A 20,737-nucleotide genomic window follows, 5' to 3' on the forward strand; every position below is an offset into this window, starting at 1 on the left:
GACAAACATAAATGCCACATTGAATGCCTCCACTATGGTAAAACAGGTCTGTTAGACCATGCACTTAAAACATCTCTCAGGATCAACTGGAAAGGCACCAAGTAGTCCTTGCACCATACCAAAACCTGGTTTGAAAGCATGTTCAAAGAAGCCTGTGATATGCAGTAACATCATTCGAATCTAAACAAAAACGATGGGTTAATAATTTCCAAGAATCTGGAGGACCCATCTTCAACTTATATACAATCTAGAACAACCCCAAACACAAGAAATTCTTAATATGAGAGGACTATAGCAATTGTTTAATGTAGTTCCACTATAGAAATTTTTTTTTATGATCAGTATATTATTATGGGTGCTTAAGAGTCAAAGCTGTATAACTGAGAGGAGACCTCCACATACCCTTTAAAGGAATGTGGAGAACCGACCAGGGCTTCTGACCTAATGTCCAATAATCACCTTCTCGTGGTGCACTCTGTTGGGTATCTAATGGGAACGAATGAGGATGGGCTGGTAATTTGGGATTTAGCCGACCAAATTGTATTCTTATTGGTTAAACCAAAATACAAAATGATGGTACAACATGACAAAATTTCATGCTGGCTGGGGCGTTGCCTGGTTAAACAAGGCCCCCGTTGTTTTCGCCAGGGAACCAAAGTGAACAGCGAAGTCAGCTACTGGAACAAATCTGAAAACACACCCCAACTCAACATCACCAGAGTTAAAGATTGGTACTGTTAACATAAGAAGCCTGAATGGCAAAATGGCAAAGAAATGGAGCTAGCTGAGGAATTAGTACCAGATTGACATAATAGGGGTGACTGAAACAAAAAAGACAAAAACTGGTGAGATCTTTCTGAGCAATAAATACAAAACGTTATATTCAGGCAATGACAAACAAGGAAAAGGAGGAGTAGCCATAGTATTCAACACAAAATATGAGGCTAATCTTCTTGAATGGCAGGCAGTCTCAAGTAGAGTAATGTGGGCAAATATGAAAATGGGGAAGTGGACAATGAGACTTATTTGTGCCTATGGTCCCACAGAAGGTCTACTAAGGTAGAAGTGGAGGAATTTTTTGATGCTTTAGAAAAAGCAACTGACACAATGAAAAAGGAAAAGTTGGTCCTTGTTGGGGATCTAAATAGAGTAGGAAATGATTGTGAGACATACAAAAAATATTTTGGGAAAATTTGGTGAAAAGAGCAAAGCTAATAATAATGGCAAATATCTGTTGGATTTCTGCTCAGGACATGGACTAGTTAGTGGAATGCAAACCATTGGTCTTCGAGCATATAAACCTAAGGTATGAAGACAATTTTAAACATTTCCTGTCTCCAGAAAGTGATTCCAAAGTCACAAAATTACACTTTGAGATGCACGACACACTTGAGCAAAAACTTGCTGCATTTGTCCAGCTTCTAATCGACCAATGGCTCTCCAAGCCATGAATTCCAGGATATCATGTTGCTCTGCCATTTTTAACAAATTAATGGTCACTTTATGGTCAAATTAATTATCACTTCAATTGCACAAGTTTGCAATTGAAGTGATAATTATGCACTGTGGAAGTGAGCGCAACAAGCCACGCTTTTATAATCCCCGCATGCTAATATGGCTAAGACATGTTTCGACAAGTCTTAACATGATTTTATATGCAGTTGAGTGTTCTATATCTGTTATATATATATATATATATATATTCTTAATATATATCTGTTATATATTAAGAATATCTTAAAATAAATGTGTTACATTTGTAAATTATTTTTATAGCTTTATAATTTACAAGAAAACCAAAATATCCTCTAATTGTTTTGAGCAGTATACATTCATTGATGCAGCAGAAAAGAAAAATATGAAAATATCAACAGAAAAAATTAAAACACTAAGAAAGAAACCCCTAAGATGCAAATTAGAGAAAACAAGTTGGTAAAATAAAATGTTTAGGGCTAGAAATAAGCACGGTATCACACAAAATGAAATACAACAACAAGCAATAAAAGCTAGTAAAATATCTGGATGCCTCAACAGCCTCATCTGGAAGAATAAGAACAGAAGTAAAGAAAAAAATATGAAGCTAAGGTTTAATCAGACTACTACAAAAATTAGACAAATAAATGAAACTACTAAGATGAAAACATTAAGAAAAATTGAAGGTGTAACAATATATAACAACATCCAGAGCTGACAAACAAAGTTGTAAAATACATCCAATAAATTATTTGGTCCAAAAACAGAAAGAAGAATGGAAAAATCATAAAGGAAGAATGCAGGATTGCAGATGGGCAACAAAAGTAAACAACTGGATACCAAAGGAAAAGAGAAATTCCAGGATATCATGTTGCTCTGCCGTTGAAAACAAGCACTACAAGCATTTATGCTTAATAGTGAAGAAGAGGACAAGTAGCAAAATGGTAGCAAGTAGCAAAGTAGTCTGGGTTCTGACCATAATGCATGACATTAATTATAAAAGTGTAAGATACCCTCATCAGAAAAGATTGTTAAATAAACTGGAAACATTAAAGAACAAAAACAAACAATCAGCAGAAGAAAAATGGACAGCATTTAAAGACGTATACATGCCTGAAAGATGGAGTGTTGTGCTTTTTATAGCACAACTGAGGAAATTTGATGTAAATTCCACTACCTCTACATACAAGTAGCCTGGATGTGAAAATACTCCATGTGCAGACTTTGTTTGCTCTTGCTTAGGGTAATGAATAATTGCAAGGATATAATTTCTTGTCAGGTATAATTTACTTCTTAATCAAGAAAAAAATTGTTCCAACTTTCCCTCACCTAGAATATTTTAATAATATGGTGGTACACCATTTTGCTACTTGTATGTTTAAAATGACTTCAATCACTTTAGTTCTCAGTTTTGTGAAAGTCTAGTTCTCACTGATGAGTTCACTTCAATCAAGGTTGAAACCATTAGCCTAGTTACAAAGATACTTTACATGCAATAATTTTGGTAAGTGATAATAAAACTTCTTGTCAAGGATAATTTAATATGACAGTCTTTCTTCTTAGCATTGTATTAAGATATAGAAAACATTTCCACAAGCCTATATAGGTATCAAATTTTTCTGTATTGAATTGATTTTATCAAAATTGCAAAAAATAGAAAGATATGTAAGAGGATATTTATTCTTTCAAAGTCCTATACATTAGAAAAAGTGCCATCTCATATCTAGTACCATTTGTGAATTAATGGAAAAAGGAAGTTTTTTTTTTTTAACTTAGAATTTCAGATTTTTTTTCTCTCCCTTGCACACTAAAAATCCAATTTTGTGCAAAATTCTGCTTCCTGTTCTCATGGAAGTGGATCATGAATTTGTTGATCTCAGGCACTTAATAGCATGCATATATGACACAAGAAAAATTAAATGACTGTATTTTCACTTTATTCTTTATTAGAAATACCTGTGGCAGTTTTTTTAGGTTGAGTAGTACACTTGAAAACAAAACATTTTTAGCTGGCAGATAATAGAACAAGATGGTCATTCACTTTATTCCAGTGAAATTGAATGACAATAACATTGTCATTCACTTTCACTGGAATTACATAGATGACAGAAATGTTGACATAAATAAACTATGCTGTTTATGTACTCTTTAGCAGACTTTTTTAAGCAGGAATTTAATTGGTACTGTTAATAAAAAAATTCTTAAACAAAGCCAGTCACATTTACATAATATGATCATAACTCATATCTTGACTTAATTCCTTTTTTTTTATTAAGTTTCTGACTGCAGTATAAATGACAGAATAAAAAGAAGAACAAGTGATGCTGAACATAGTTCAGAAATGAATAATGGTAAGAATTATTTTTTATTTGAATAAAATATTATATTAAGAGGAAAAATGAGCTGAAGTCTCAATTTTAAAAGTTGTAAACATATACAGAGTCCATTAAAAAATATGTGCACACTTCAGCAAAAGAAAAACCTGTATAAAAATTGTAATATTAAATTTATACAGACATCAAGGGATAAATACAAGTTACCCTTTGACTTCTACAATTACAATGTGCTCAAAGTGGTTACCATTAGCATCCAGACACTTGTTATTATGGCGAACTAACGCCTGGGCAACATTGGCCAAAGTGTTCAGTGGGATTGCTGTGCATGCTGTTTCAATTTCTTTGCAATTGAATTTCAAAGAAATTGAAATGGCCACCAGTGTAGCTGGTTTTCTATGATACACAACATCCTCTAGAGTTCCCCCATAGGTAGAAGTCCAAGGGTGTTAAATCAGGAGAATGTAGGGAGAACTCAACTGCACCTCTTCGTCCTATCCATTTTTCCTGCAAACTCTCATTGAGGTAAGCTCTCATGTCTCGGTGGTAGTGTGGTGGTGCACCATCTTGTTGGGAGAGAAATTGATCATTCCATAAAGTGCATGAATGTGCGTAGCATGTCTAGATACACTTGACCAGTAACAGTACCTTCAAGGAAGAATGATCCTATTAAACCCCTAGATGACAATCCACATCAGGCATTGAGCCCAGTAAATTGACTGCCTTGTCCACATGAACATCCGGATTTTCTTGAGCCCAGTAAACACAAACGAATACGTGCAATTGTCAGGTGTGTTGGAGGTTGTGTCGCAAACTCACGCCTCCATTGTCATTGAACTTCAACAACATTCTCAAATTTGAAATACCACTTTAAAATGATCTTGTGTTCCTTGAACGACAATTGGTCCGTGGCCATTTTGTTCGACTGTCCTACCAATCACATACTGATGCAGGTATTCATGTGGGTAATGACATCTTTTGAGAGAACATCATACTACACATTGCTACCGTAATTCAATCCAACTTCAAAAAACGTCCATAGATGACATCTGTTAAAGTGTGTATACGTTTTTTTGACGGACTGTGTATGTGTAATTCTTTTTTAGATAATTTAAAATATTTTGGTAATTTATAACTTTTTTTTGCAACTTTACATATAAATATTATTACATATAATTTAAATTTACAACTTTATAACATATAGTCATGTTGAGACAATCATATATGATAAAATTTTGGTAATGATGTATTTAGAGTGATACATTATCACTGTGGATCAGTATGGCAACTCTTTTCTGCTGAATAGAAATATCTAGTACATTTTTTTTTTTTTTTTTCAGTTTAGTAACTTCATAAAAGGTTTTATTTTTAATATGAATTCCACCCACAGAATGTTGTAAACTTAGCATGTATATATGTAGTATTATGGGCAAGCTAAGGATTACCTAATGTGGTACCTTGCTCTAGAAAACCATGGTACTTTTCAAGCCACTTCAAGTATTAAGTAGGATGGTGTCACACAGTGTTACTAAAACATTATCTACTTAAACTACCAGAATGCCGGCCAAAGCCTTTAAGTTGTAGAGTGGAGATAATCCACAAACCAGACTGGCATATTTCATTTTCAGTTAATTTTGTTTTCATACTAGGAAACCTTAGAATTATTTCTCTGAAACTTAGGAAATATGTTATAAAATAGATCATTCAATTGCAAAAACATACTATCCCACTAGAGGTTATGGACACATATAGATATTAACCAAACATGTAATTAATAATTCTGGTAAATAAGGCAACATAATCCTTGCCATGTTAACTATTCATAGCTGTATTTTTAAGGACATTACAATGTAGACAAATTTAAATTTGTTTAATTAAATTTATTTTAGTTAATATTTTAGTCTACATTGTAATTTTCTGAAAAATACAGCTAGAAGTTAATAATATATTATCCTGTATTGGACATAATACCAGCTTCAATGCAATATGCAAAACTTTCTTATAATTTCTGACTAAGAAAATGCTATCACGTGATTATAGAGAGTATAATGACCTCTTGATGTGAGTGTCCAACACTCACATCAATAGGTCACTCAGATCACTAACAGCAAGAGGAGAGACAAGTAGAAGCTGTAGAAATAGATTAATTCAGATAAAGTATGAGAGCTACCCTTATGGATCATCTGTGTTCAAATGCACATATTTGAACACAGATGAAAAAGTTGAATGCCCTCTAACAGAGAAGATAGAGGCACCTGCTTTTAAATTATTATTATTGTTATCATTACGTGACACCTCTTGGGAGCCCAAAGACTCATCGAGAGAGGGCACCCACTCCACAACTGTGATTACACCAATGCCATCCATCGCCCACCACCACTAGTATTTCCACAGACAATCACAAACATCCATGCCAACTTCAGAATTCGAACCCACATCCTTTTGGCTGGAGAGCAGATATGCTAACCACTCGGCCAACCAGGCTGGAAATGGTATGAACACATCTGGAGAATGACAGAAGAATGGTGGCCATGGAGAATTATGAACTGTGCTTGCCCAGTGTGGAAGGGACATGTTATGTGGTCAAACAGGTTCCTGCCAAATGCACTGACATGTGTGAAACACAGAACTAGCCTGACTGTGTTAAATGTTATCATATCTCTCCATCAACGCATTTACTGAAGACACACAACATTTGCTCACCACATGCATATCGTGAGTGAATTAAGATCTTGTGAACCAAGGTTCTCCATTCCACTCAGTCTCTTGTCTTTTTTTTTTTTTTTTCAGCAATTGTATGTTCAAGTTAATAAGTTCCTTTATGTTGTCCATCAAACAATTTTGCAATCTTCCTCTCCTTCTTATGCCTTCAATCTTCACCAACATAACTCCTTTTTCCAATGATTCATCTGCTTGCATAATATGTCCAAAGTGCATTAACTTCTGTTTAGCAATCACTGCCTCCAAGGAGCATCATCATTATGATTATTACTATTATATGGGCACCTCCATGGAGTCCAGAGACTCATCTCAGGAAACCCAATTTATCTGCATAGTAAAATAATGTTGAATGTGTTGATTGCGCCTTTGTAAAATATTTATATTTTCTCTACTTTAATTTTTGGTCTATCTTTCTTAAATTTTGCTTTATTTCCTTTTCCACTGAAATTTTCCTTAAGGCCTACTCATTTCTCATATATACGCGCATTTGATACTTTACTCAACTTAACAATAATCAGCTTATCTTAGGCCCTGCAATTAATCCTTTCTAATCTTATGTATGTTCGCTCTGTTAATGTAAGACTCTTGGTTTTAGTCTGCCCGTTATAACAGGTTACCAACTCCCACACTGTGTAATTAGAGAAATTTATTTGTTTTACGACTGCACTACTCTAAATTATGTATACAGCATGAGAATTTAGGTTTAAACATATATAAGGTCTGATTCTTAACATACTCAATTCCTTAAAAGTTAGTCGTGGTAATTCTTACTTTACTGATTAAAGTAAGAATTATCACGCAAGTTCGTTATTAATTTGGAAGCAGTGCATTGGCCAATAGATCAGGCAAGAGATTTACATAAACAAAACATGTTTATTTTAAAGTTAAGTCAATTGTCCAATGCTTGAGACAAATTCCAAACAAAGGCTCGTAAAAGCTTATCACTTACTCAGTATGCAACATTTATATTTAGACATAACATATACAATACTTAACCAACTGGTTTACAACATTTTTGCTATCTTAAGCTGCCTCTTATGTTATACTTAGCTAAACATCCTGTTCAGGTATACATAAGTTAACATTTAATAAATTTAGTTTAATCCTTTATCCAAGTTTAAGCAAACAAAGTTTGCACCTGAAAATATCTTCAGGACTGGGGTAAGGTAGTGCAACATCAGGCAACTCTGAGGTGGACCTGGCTCTCATCACTCCTTGTCTCAGTATCTCCCATAATGCAAAGCACATCTCATTGCGGACATGTATACTGCTATTCATTAAGGGAAGAGCCACTACCCAGACCGGTTTCAACCTTTATTGAGGTCTCATTAGTGGGGGGGCAGACCCAAACGTGGAGATACTAAGGCAGAAGCAATAGGAGAGGTCATATTTACTTATAGGTGTTGCCAACAGGTGTATGAGAGCCTGGTCCACCTTTGCTCAGAGTTGTCTGGTGTTGCCCTACCTTACCCCAGTCCTGAAGATATTTTCAGGCGCAAACTTTGTTTGCTTAAACTTGGATAAAGGATTAAACTAAATTTATTATAGTCTAACCAAGTGAAAAATAAACTTCCAACATATTTCTCTAAATCCAGAGTAATTCAATAATAAGGTGGTACACCTGTTGGCAACTCCTATAGGTAAATATGACCTCTCCTATTGCTTCTGCCTTAGTATCTCCACGTTTGGGTCTGCCTCCCACTGACAAGAACTCCATAAAGGTTGAAACCGGTCTGGGTAGTGGCTCTTCCCTTAATGCATAGCAGTATACATGTCTGCAAGGAGATGTGCTTTGCATTATGGGAGATACTGAGACAAGGAGTGATGAGAGCCAGGTCCACCTTTGCTCAGAGTTGCCTGGTGTTGCACTACCTTACCCCAGTCCTGAAGATATTTTCAGGCGCAAACTTTGTTTGCTTAAACTTGGATAATGGATTAAACTAAATTTGTTATAGTCTAACCAGGTGAAAAATAAACTTCCAATAAGTTAACATTTAGTTTCTCTCTCTATTCCCATAACTTAATAATTTACTAATCACAATTTAACCTCAGCAAGTATACATACAATCTCTAGTACAACTACAGTAACATTAAGAGATTAGAGCCTACTCACATTTTCGTTTCACATACAGTCCTAACAATTTGGAAGATACTTCCATAAGTTCTGCTACACTTTGCCTTTCTTCTTGCTAGCTATAATTGGGATGGCCCTTTTTGTCTTTTGGCGACAGTTTTCTGGAACAATATATAGATTGAATCTCCGTCAGTAACTTGGAAACCACTTGTTGATGGCGTGAATTCCACATGTATGCAGCACGGTCGGTGGCTACTGGAAGTACATCGGATGGTAACCTGGGGTTATGCCTCGATCTCTAGCTCTCTCTCAGGTTTGTTCATGTGTGAGGGTGCTCCAAGAACCTAGAGCCTTTTTATAGCTGTGTTCATTCTTTGTTCTGTAGCTGTAACTTCCCGGATCTTTTGCGTACATGATGATGTTACTTGGGCTACCTTCGTTTTTGGCGGCAATTTTCTACATTTGTATGACCTTTCGAACTTTTGTTCTTACCAGGTCAAACATAATCTGGGCTAATCTCTTATTTTCCGTTACACATAGACTTTCAACATACATCATTATATATGCTTAATAGTAGAATTGTTATATTAGTTTAAAAACTTTCCAACTCTGATTTCTACATGATTTAGAACCTATGTAAAAGCCATCGTAGTAATTTGTATAACAATTTTCTGTGAGAGATTGTACAGCACAATCTAACAGACAGAGCACTCACAACTGACTCTGGCAACTGATTCCATTCATTCACAACTTCCCGAGCAAAAATCTAGTCCTCGCACCCTTACTAACTACACCCCTTTATTCAACTTCCAAGGTTACCCCATGTTCTGGTCATTCTAACCAGGTGATGAAACATTTAAGCAACTTAAATGTTTCTATCATATTCCCTCTTTTTCTCCTGTCAACCAACTTCTGCAATTCACACACCTTCAATCTATCCTCATGGGGACCATTCCACAGACCACTCACTATCTTGATTCACTCATCTCTGAATCATCTGCACTGCTTCCTCATCCCCAAGAAACCCAGGGGACCAGACTTGACAGTAATCCAGATGTGGGTGTATCAAGGCCTTATAAAGAGGAATAACTACTTCCTTATCTCTTCTTGTTAATGTGTTCTTCAATAGCCAAGTAATATTATGGGCTACCTTAGCAATATGTCCTCTAAACTTTAACTCTGTCTATCTCTAAATCTCTAGCTACATCTATTTCCTGGAGTATAGTGCTATCAATGTGATACATGGCTTGTAATCTATTTATCCCAAAATGCATAATTTTACATTTCTCAACATTAAACTGATACCCATTAACTTTTGCCCATACTGACAGCTTATTTAAATCCTCCTGCAAGCTCTCCACATCACCTTGATTAACTATTACTCTATCTAATTTCTCATCATCAGCAAACAGCTGAATATTTCCTTTCAGGTTATTTCCTATATCATTTATATACAAATTAAACAGTAATGGTCCCAGCACTGAACCTTGCAGCACACACCACTAGTCACCTGTTTTTGCCTCGATTCTATCCTCCATATACTACTTTTTGAAACCTGTCCAGTAGCCACCCTGTTATCCACTTAACCAATGTCATATCCCTCCCCCACATTTGTTCTGATTTGCATAAGAATTCCATGTGGTATTCTACCAGATACTTTGCAAAATCCAGTCACATCATCTTGTAGCCATTTCCTTTATCCAACTCACTTGTTACTCTATTATCAAAAGTTAGTAAATTACTAAGGCATGACCGACCCTTCACAAAGTCATGTTGACCCTCATACGGTATCATATTTTTATCTACCCATTCTTGAATTTTCTTTTTTTACCAATTTTTCTGTAACATATTACTTCTTATTGATTTGCTTATTTTTTAAAATTTTTTTTTACCCATTCTGACTTTTTGCACATTTCTGAAAATTTTCTAACTTCTGAGTCAATTGTGTCACTGGTGTTGGAAAGTTTTTCTTCAGTTGAGCAAAGGTTCTCCTCTTTGGTTTTCTTTGCTTTTGATGTTAGTCTATTGTTCTGGCACCATTTTTAAAGACTATCTTAAATTAACAATATGTCTACAAATGTATTAATAAATGATAAGATAAATTAGATAAGACCCCATCTAGACTACTGTGCTCAGATTTGGTCACCTAGGTTTCTTCTTGATGGGGAGGAGGTGGAGAGGATCCAGAGGCGAGTGACCAAGATGATAGCAGGTCTGTGGAATGAACCGTATGAGAACAGGTTGAGGATTTGTGGGTTGCAAAAATTGGTTGATAGGCGGAGGAGGGGAGATATGATTGAGACATTCAAATTACTGAAGGGTTTCTATAAAATTAATTCAGAAGATATTTTTGAGAACAGGGCTGGTTGTGGGAGGACTAGGGGACATCCATGGAAACTGGGCAAAAGTGTGGTTAGTAAAGGTGTTAGAGCTGGGTTCTTTACTTTTAGAGTAGTGAATGAGTGGAATGCGCTCCCTGAGTCTGTGGTGGATGCTGTGACAGTGAATGAGTTTAAGGCGAGGTATGATAGATACTGTATGAATGTCAAATAGTTGTGATGAATATGATTTGGGGCCTCCCTCGATGAGTCCAATGACTCCCTGGAGTTGCCCGTAATAATAGTAATAATAGTAATAAATACACTAAATCTGGTAGAAACCATAATAATATGCTAAAAATATACTAATTAATCTAAGAAACTCAGTTTTTTTTTTTTTATTTTACTATCATGAAACAAACTACTCTTACACTCGAAATAGCCTTGAAACACTTTTTTTTTTTTTTTTTTTTTGTTCTCCCACAGAAAAAAATGAATCGATCCAGATTATTCTGGGGATTCATTATATATATATATATATATATATATATATATATATATAATGATAAAATCACTATATATATATATAAATGAGAGCCACAAAAAATCAGACCTGTGGATTCTTTGTGCCTACAGGTCAGAGTATGAATTTTTAAAAAAGAGCACTTGGAACATCTAAAGCAGGTGGCTGCTATCTCGAAAAAAAAATGCCTAAAAATGCAAATAAGAAATTAAAAAATACACATCTCGAGCACTGAAATAGCAGTAAAAGAAATGGGATCTGGAAATAAACTGTGATTAACTTTGAAACCTTCTGAAATTGTAAAAAATCTGTTGATCTGCCAGTGAAAAATTGCCACCATAATTAATAGGATGCAAGGGAAAAAATACATAAATCTATATATTTTTCTTCGATATTGATATAGGTGGATTGATACAGCAAAAAGTGCCTTAGAAGACAGAAATATAAGACATGATAATATTGGAGTCTTGACATTTAACAGACTGATTTGGAGGAAAATTGTAGATATGAAGTTAGTAATGATGTAAATTTTTCATGTAGTACTATCATATCCTGTACACTCCTTGAAGGTATATATCAGGAATTTGACGATTTTTCTTCCTTTTCTTATATTATTCCATCTAAAGGATAGAGTAACCATATAACTCATCTTTTATCAAGCAAAAAATTATGCAGCTTCAATTTAATTTTTAATTTGATGATTTCACAAGAATGATATGGTAGTTTCAGTGTCATTCTAAAGCAAATTCACTATAACTAACATTTGTTATAAGTTTAATAGAAAGGTTTATTATAAGTTGAATGATTGACTATGTTAGAATGGTTCATTATAGTGGAATTTTTTATGGATGGTGTATATTAATTATGATTATAGTCATTATAAGAATGCAATGTTTTTCTTTGTTTCAAAAAATACTGCAAATAAAGAAGAGCAGAAAGTCAAACGGCGAAGGAAACATAAGCGTAGTTTGGGTTTCGATGTTAATCTTTATAAATCTTTTTTCCAAGAATCGGGAATAATACAAAGAATGCTTTCCTCTCCAGATGCTTTATTAAGATATTCTTTATGGAGAAAAAATTTAGAACAAGCAAAGCAAGTAATACAGGTATGTTTTTCTTCCCATGGCATATGTTTCATTTCACCTTAGATTGCTACTGATTATAAGTAAAGCTGTCCCAAAAAAATTAGTCATTTGTGAGTCAGCATGCTAATTTTCCTGCTTATCTGACTTTCCATAATCTTCTAACTCATATTGTATAAATTGCAGAAATATGTTTTGACTATAGCAGTTCTTATGTTATTTTGATGTAAGATACAGTAAAATCTCTTGTAACTGGCACCCAATTAACTAGCGATATCAAAACAATGACACTTTCAAATGTCTAAATTTAAACCCGAAATTTAAGCCTATGAGATAAGAAAAATATGCAATGCACTTGCATTCTGGCAAAACTGTCATATATTGAGATTTGCCATTTGCTGAGCAATGTTCATCTATGTCAGCACATGATGTTATGAAACTTCATTTGTATACACGGTGAATTTTTAAAGCTCCGGTGACAATCTTGTAAGCAGGCAGACATTTGAAGTTATATCGTCACACTAAGAAATTCATAACAACTTTCATGTGATAATACGTATTGTAATTTTTAAATGCTGTTTACAATTGATTTTGTGAAATATAAAATTATGCTTAGGTGTTTTAAATTTTAAAAAATTCGCATGATTTTTGATGTTATTTATTTAATTATGGCCAGCAGAAGAACGAACTTCGCATGCTGCAATTTCTACAGATGGCATCACAAAACATGAAGAAGTAAGTTCTCGAAATATACAGCATATTCAATTATCCGGCAAAATCTTGTATCCGGTATCGGCGAAGTCCCGTTGTTGCCAGTTAAGAGAGATTCTATTGTAGTTTAAATATATGTAAATATAATTATTAAGATAGTTGTATTGACAATAGGCCAAGTAATTCAGCTGATTATCTTTTTACTGTGTAAGTTTTTTTAAAAGTGTTAACTCAAATCAAGCACCATATAAGAACATAATAAGTTATGAAATGTATTATGAGGCTGATATTCACTGGATTTAACACAACAATTTTTTTTAGCATAAAAGTATACGTCACAGAACGCAAAACACTACAATCACATGACTAGTGGAACAACCAAAATTATAATGAGGAAGGAGAGAAAGCATGATAATCTTAGCACTGTACTGCTATGGCTTGAATATATGTAGGTAGTTTATACCTTAATTTGCAGCAGCTTAATAAAGAGTACATGCTAGGACTCTAGCTCTCTTTATTACATCCCAATTTGAATTGTTCTGGTAATCAATTATAGTGTTATGCATTCTTCAATAAGTGCTTTTTATGATTCAGAGTTGATGGTTTGAATCCAGTGAAATATCACCATCCTAAGAAATTACATAAAATTTATTTTGTTTTGTGTGATGTTATTTAATACTGTTAAAACTTTACATAATAAATAATATCTGGCATGTAAGCTTTACTTCATAATCTTTCAGTTAATTCTTTCTGATTTTTAGGTGGAACATTTTATTACTCAGTATATAAAAGGACCTTTATTTCAAGGGTTTCTTGTGAAAGATCATATGTGATGTACTGCTTTAGGCAGTTTATGGAAGAGTGACTGGAAAATTGCCATGGCTCTAAACATAAGCTGGAAAGGAAAAACTGATGCTAAGAGGTTTGCCTATTTTTAAGAGCTGTTACTTTCAGAATGTGTATGTGAAGAGATATATATGAAGCATGGAAGAGTGCAGAAGTTGTGCCCAGCAGCCTTGGCTAGGGATCAAAAAGCCTGATTGTCATTTCAGCAGGAGACGAGCTTTAGTGCACTTTAGTGTACCTTCGACTATCAGCCGGAGGGAAATTAAAATAATTATTTATAACACAGTTGTAAAGTCCATAATTTATGTAAAATGAATGCTGATCACCATGTGACACTAAAGGAATGGAATAAACAGATTGCATAAAGGGGGGGGGGGATTCCATGTTCATTAACCTTTTGGCTTGGGATATTGGACCTGGCGAATGTGTAAGACTTGTCATTCATAAGAATGGTGTTGTTGCAGAGGATACAGTTATGGTTCAGTGATGAATAACGCATCCGGTTTGGATGTCTGTAAGTAGTGATGCACATCATTGATATTAGAATTAAGAACTCAGATTAGTCATTCTAGTCATTCTGGAAGTGTTTTTATTACATGGAATTTTGATATTTTGTTGGGGTTTTTACAGGGGGGGGGGATGCACATGTACACACACCAAATGTGAATTTTTGATATTTTCAGAGTGGTTTTGTTGGATATATATAAATTTTTTTTTAACTGCAGTGACTGGAATTTTTTATGCTGTCTGTCATAGTGCAAGTAAAATAATGGGAAAATGTAAAGAGCACGGGACATGAAGCTGGGGTGAAGGACCTCAGGCAGTGTCTCCTTCAAGCTGCTATACTTGAACTCCCTCCTGGCATAGTGAGAAGCATCAGGATTATTTACCATTTGATTAAGAAGTCTTCCGAAGAGTCATTATTAAGAGAGACCTTCAGGGAGTGAGGGACTCATCGAGAGAGACCACAACATACTACATGCCCCAGCTATTATACTTGTTCTTGAAGTCATTCATGCTGTTTGCACACACATCCAAAGGCAATCCATTCTAATCACGCACCACTCTATGAGAGAAAATTCTAGATCTCATCCCCTTTTTAATAGCATTCATTCTCAGCTTCCAAGGATGCCATCTTGTTCTTTCCCCGTCCTCCATAAAATGAAAAATTCTATCAACTGAAATCCTGTATGACCCTTTCAGAAGTTTGTAAGTCCCAAACCCTCTTTCTTCTATTTGCCAATGCCTGCAGTCTACAAATTCTCAATCTGTCTTCATAATCAGTATTCCAGATTCCTGATATCAGTTTTAACACACTCTTTTGCATTCTCTCCACTGTATTAGAATCACAACAGAAACCAGGAGGCCAGACATGCACAAAATAGTCCAAATGAGGTCTTATCAAATCCTTGTAAAGAGGCAAAACGAAATCCTTATCTTTGCAAGTCAAAGTTTGTTTCAGCATTGCAATTATATTTTGAGTTGTATTTGTAATCTTTGCTACATGGTCCCTGAACTTCAATTTCCTATCTACTAATACTCTGAGATCCCTAGCCTGTCATGTTGAAGGTTTAATGGAATATTTACAGTACTGGGAAAGGATTAAAACAAATTTTAATGCTTCCAATATTTCATCTATCACTGAGACATCTTCAGGGATTATTATTATTACGTAACACCTGCAGGGAGTCCAAAGACTCATCGAGGGAGGGCACCTACTTTACAACTCTCCGTCTCTATCACTTGAACAGCCACAACTACCTTCATCTACACCAACGCCATCTACCGCTGATGATTGCCACCAGTATTTTCACAGACAATCACAACATCCATGCCTACGACAGGATTCGAACTCGCAGCCTTTTGGCTGGAGAGCGGATATGCTAACCACTCGGCCAACCAGGCCGGATTACAAATAACTTTTGTCTCGCACACACAATACTAAATGAAACATGTGGGCAACTGTAAAGTCCTATCTAGGTGGGGCACCCTCAATGGGCGTTGTGTCGGTGAACTAGGATGTAAATAACCTCTGACAGTTACTGTTTCTCAAATTTTTGGAAGTTTTATGTATCCAAATTTATTTAAATTTGGTTGATTTCTGTATGCTGATGCAGATTCTAAAAGCAGTCTTTCCTTTTTTAATTTATTATGGTGGAGTATGGTGGTTTTCTTCCAGGAGATCCCATGGGTTGTATCGAATACACGGTCTGCAAGGCCAGATTGACCTTAGTCTTGATTGCAGATGTATACATACAGATCCCTAGCCTGATCGGTTTCTTCTAGCGTACTCCCACCAATATGATATTTCATTGGATATCTAATCACGCCAAAGTGCATGCCTTTACATTTATTGACATCCATTTTCCCATGCCCACAATTACAGCATGTTCCAATCATTCTGCAAGCACTGCATATCAGCCACATTCCTGATTATCCTACTTCTCTTTGCATCATCAGCAAATAGCTGTAGGTTGCATATCAAATCATTCCCAATGTCATTAATGTACAGATTGAATTACAGTGGACCAAGAACTGATCCTTGTCATACACCACTGGTTACCTTAAATTTTGCAGACTTAAATTCCCTGTATACCACTTTTTGATATTTGTCAGTCAGCCATCCTCTTATCCATGCTAATATTTATAATTCAAGCCCATGTTCTCCAATTTATTCATCAGTCTTCCATGTTGTATTCTGTCAAAAGCCTTAGCAAAATCCAAAAGTATCATGGTGTATCCATTCCCCCTTGTCTAGTTCAATGGTAACATTATTGTAGAATGTAAGCAAGTCGCTAAAACATGACCTTCCTTAGTAAACCCATGCTGTTCATTGCAAAGTAGAGATTCTCTGTCAATCCCTTTCTGAATACTAGCCCTAACCAGCTTTTCCAAAATCTTCACCACCACTCTTGAGATACTGATTGATTGATAGTCAGATACATTGATCTTTGCACCACCCTCGTGCAATGGGATTACCACACGTTCTTTCCACTCCTGCAGAATTTCCCTGTTCTGAGACTTAAATTATGTACCCTGGTTAAAAGAATAGCAAGTTCAGTTGAACACTCTTTTAATCCCCATGCTGATAGTCCATCAGTCCCTATTGTTGAATTCTTATTCAGTTTGTGCAACAGCTCTAATACCTCCTCCTCTCATACACCTGAGTTTCTTCATCCAGTGAAGAGAATAGCAGTGAGCAGATTGTTGTATACACCAGGTTGATAGCTTTTAGCAAAGTGGATAGTTCACTCATTGGTTGAACAACCCCATCTGCATTCAGTAGAGTTATTCTTTCATATTCATTCTTTGTTTTACTTGCAGCATATCGATAGACTTCTTTGGGATTATCTTTAGCTTAGAGAACCAGTTTCTTTTCATGCTCGGACTTAACTTTCCGTACAATAGTTGACTCTTCTGGCCTGCTGCTTATAATTTTAATAACGGACATCATTCTTATGCACACAGTATTCCTTCCACATCATCCTTTTCTTACAAATCTCTTCTTGATAAGATTACGCATTCATTTCACCTCTACCCATTACGGTATACTTCTTAGTAGGTCATAATTTTCAGCTTTTCAGTGTGTAACCTTTCCTGAATGGAACATTCATAAAATTAGCCACTTCTCAAGTGAGTACCTCATGATCACCAACTGGAGGAAGAATAGTTATGCCTTTAACTGAAACACCAAAATCTGACACTATAATCATCCAACACTCTTTGACCTCAAGTTCCTTCTACCACATACTGCTTGAGAAAGTTGTCTTGCAACAGCTCAATAAATTCAGTTTCATACTTCTCATGAGATTTTACTGCTACCCAATCAGTGTTTGAATAATTAAAGTCCCCCATTACGATTACTTTTTTCATGCATTTCGTTTTTATTTGGCTGTGCATTTCTTCACCACTTGCAACCGATCCGCGAGATCTGTAACAATTTCCCACTATACAGTTGATCCTATTAGATTCCTCCTCACATATAACTTCAAACTCGCTGTCACATGAAACTGTAAATAGTATTCTAATCATGGGTCTCAACACTAACTGAATTCAAGTCAACTGATATCATTAGCATCATGCCTCCTCTTCTCCTATTCTGTCTATCCTTCTTAAAAATACTAACTCAGATAAAAGGTACACTTGATACTAACTGGTATCAGGTGTACCCTTTACACATGATACCAGTTAGTATGTCTGATTCTGATACCCATGTCTCGCTAATGCCTACAATCTGAGATCCAAACATATTGACCAAGGCAACAAACTCTATCCCCATCATTCGTGTACAGACATAATAAGCTACCTGTATGTTCTTTTGTATACTCTCTTCATGATACAGTTGGACAACTTGCAGACAAGATCTCTGTTCTAGTCTAGTGCCTTATATAGTGCAGACATCTTTGCACACGTTTGATGAGTCTGAACGGGATGAAGACAAAGTCAAAATCGTTCTTTCCTCATAATCATTCCATGGTGAGGTCCATTCCCATCATGAACACAGTTACATAACATTGTCGCTCTTAACACATATTCTCACTATTCCTCATATTATAATTTAGTTTCCCTGACTCTGTGTTAGGTCTCATATCAGTTATTAGTTTTTCAAGGTTCCTCTTGATACAAACGCATTCAGGTGTAGACATTTCTCTTGTACACCCTCTGTCCAAAAAGAAACTGAACTTTTGATAGAAAATAAAACACAGGCCAATTATAATTATTCAAATCATTTATTTCAATCAATATACTCTACCTCAGCTTCGATACAGCATTTGGCATGGTCAATTAATTCGTTAAATTAGTTTTTTATATCGGTTTTTGGGATACTGTTGAGGGTCATGGTTACTGTTGCTTGAATGTTTTCAATAGTGTCATATCACTTTCCTTTCATCGACAAATGATGGGGGAAGAGAAAGACGTCGCAGGTGCTAAATCAGGTGAATGCAGTGAGTGATCCAACACACAAACTTGGTTTTTGCTCAAAAATTCTCACAATGTTCGAACGATAAGATGGTGCATTATCGTGTGCAAAAATGACCAGTTGCCTGCATGATGATATTCATGCTGTACGCGACGAATTCTCGCTATCAATCGCTTCAAAACTTTGAGATAAAACTCACCATTGACTGTTTGGCCAGGAGAAACAAATCAGCATTGTCTTTACTTTTGATTTCTCCAAGCGACTTTTTTTAAGATGCCTCTCTTCTGGTGGTCTTCACTTAGCACTCTGGCACTACGTTTCGTCACCAGTAACGATCATTTCAAGGAAGTTTGAGTCCTTATGAGTGGTTTTAATGAGATCCTTGCAGTGTTCAATTCAATACATTTTTTGATCGTCAGTCAACTTATGGGGAACAAATCGCGAATTCAATTTATGAAGGCCCAAATTCTCGTTCAAAATGTTGTGCACAGTTGATTTGGAATCGCCAATTCATCTTCAATCAATCTCATGGACGATTTCGGGCTTTCTTTGACGAAATCATGCACGTTTTGGATGTTAACTTCGCTCAGTCCAGTTTTTGGACAACCCAACTTTTCGTTGTTCTCAAATGTCTCATGACCACTTTGAAATCACTTAAAACTCGTAAACTTCAGTACAGGATAAGCATTCATCACCATATGCTTTTTGAAGCATTTCGGTCAAGTTTAACACAAAAGTCAATCGCAGCTTTCTGTTTGAAATTCATTTTCCAACTGTTCGTCAAAACACACTGTCACTCTTGGCACTGTAACTCAGTTTCTAATGAAAGAGATGTTATAAACAGTTGACACAACACTAAAAGGTTGCCGCTTTCGACAACAAAAAGATACAACAGGTGGCGCCACTAGTTTCTTCTATTTTCAAAAGGTTTTGTTTCTTTTTGGACAGAGGGTGTACAAATATTATCTTCCCTCATACTCTCTCCACACATCCCAAAACTTTCATCCATTCCTATAACCAACAGATCGTCTTGTGTTGGCCTGTGGAAACCACTTCTGTTCTCTCAAATGGAAGAAATACTGGCTCCCTAGTTAAATAATTATGGTGTGACGAGCATAAACAGGATAGGCTTTCAATCTGCACCGTGTGTGTGTGTGTGTGTGTGTGTGTGGAGGGGGGGGTGGAAGAATCCAGAAACAATTTAGACAAAGCATAATAAAAGCCACCTCACACATATAGCAGATAGGTGGTGCTTCACCACCAGACAATGAAAGATATCTACAATCTGGAGGTCCAATTAGCATGTCCTCCAAATGGATAAAAGTATGTTTTTAAGGCATCAATACTTGCCTTGATGGAGACCATTTGTGGAAATAGGCCTTCTCATGGGATGGCCTATTCTGTTTCAGCTACTTGGTTGAGAGTTGCTGTATATTGTGCAATCACCAGCCCTTAATTACCCAAATTATGTAGCTTTAATGTACTTATCAGGAATTTGATATTTCGTACTGAAAACAAGTATACATTATCAGTGTGGAACAAACAAGTCATTTAAATTTTATTGTACAATGAAACCTGTGGAGTATTCATGACTAAACAAACACATGTAACGAGTAATAAGTTTTAATAAGTAAATATTTCATCCTAAGTATCATAGGACATCATCAGTACAGTTAATTCAAACAATACTAGGAGTAACATACAGTTAGGGTGCATGATTACAATGGAATCCCAA

General features: G+C 35.6%; 1 protein-coding gene across 1 annotated transcript in view; it reads left to right on the forward strand.

Moving 5' to 3' along the window:
• Nucleotides 1–20,737, forward strand: part of LOC150102211 (zinc finger FYVE domain-containing protein 26-like) — a 193,668-nt gene that overhangs the window by 103,710 nt on the left and 69,221 nt on the right. The window contains exons 9-10 of the mRNA XM_090399523.1: nt 3,750–3,824; nt 13,201–13,259. Coding sequence (XP_090255649.1) covers nt 3,750–3,824; nt 13,201–13,259 — 134 coding nt within the window. The remainder of the gene's footprint in view (nt 1–3,749; nt 3,825–13,200; nt 13,260–20,737) is intronic.

This window comes from Typopeltis vanoorti, chromosome 10 (assembly GCF_054136105.1).
Source record: "Typopeltis vanoorti isolate ZY-2024b chromosome 10, IOZ_Tvanoo_1.0, whole genome shotgun sequence".
In the NCBI taxonomy this organism is placed as follows: Eukaryota; Metazoa; Arthropoda; class Arachnida; order Uropygi; family Thelyphonidae; genus Typopeltis; species Typopeltis vanoorti.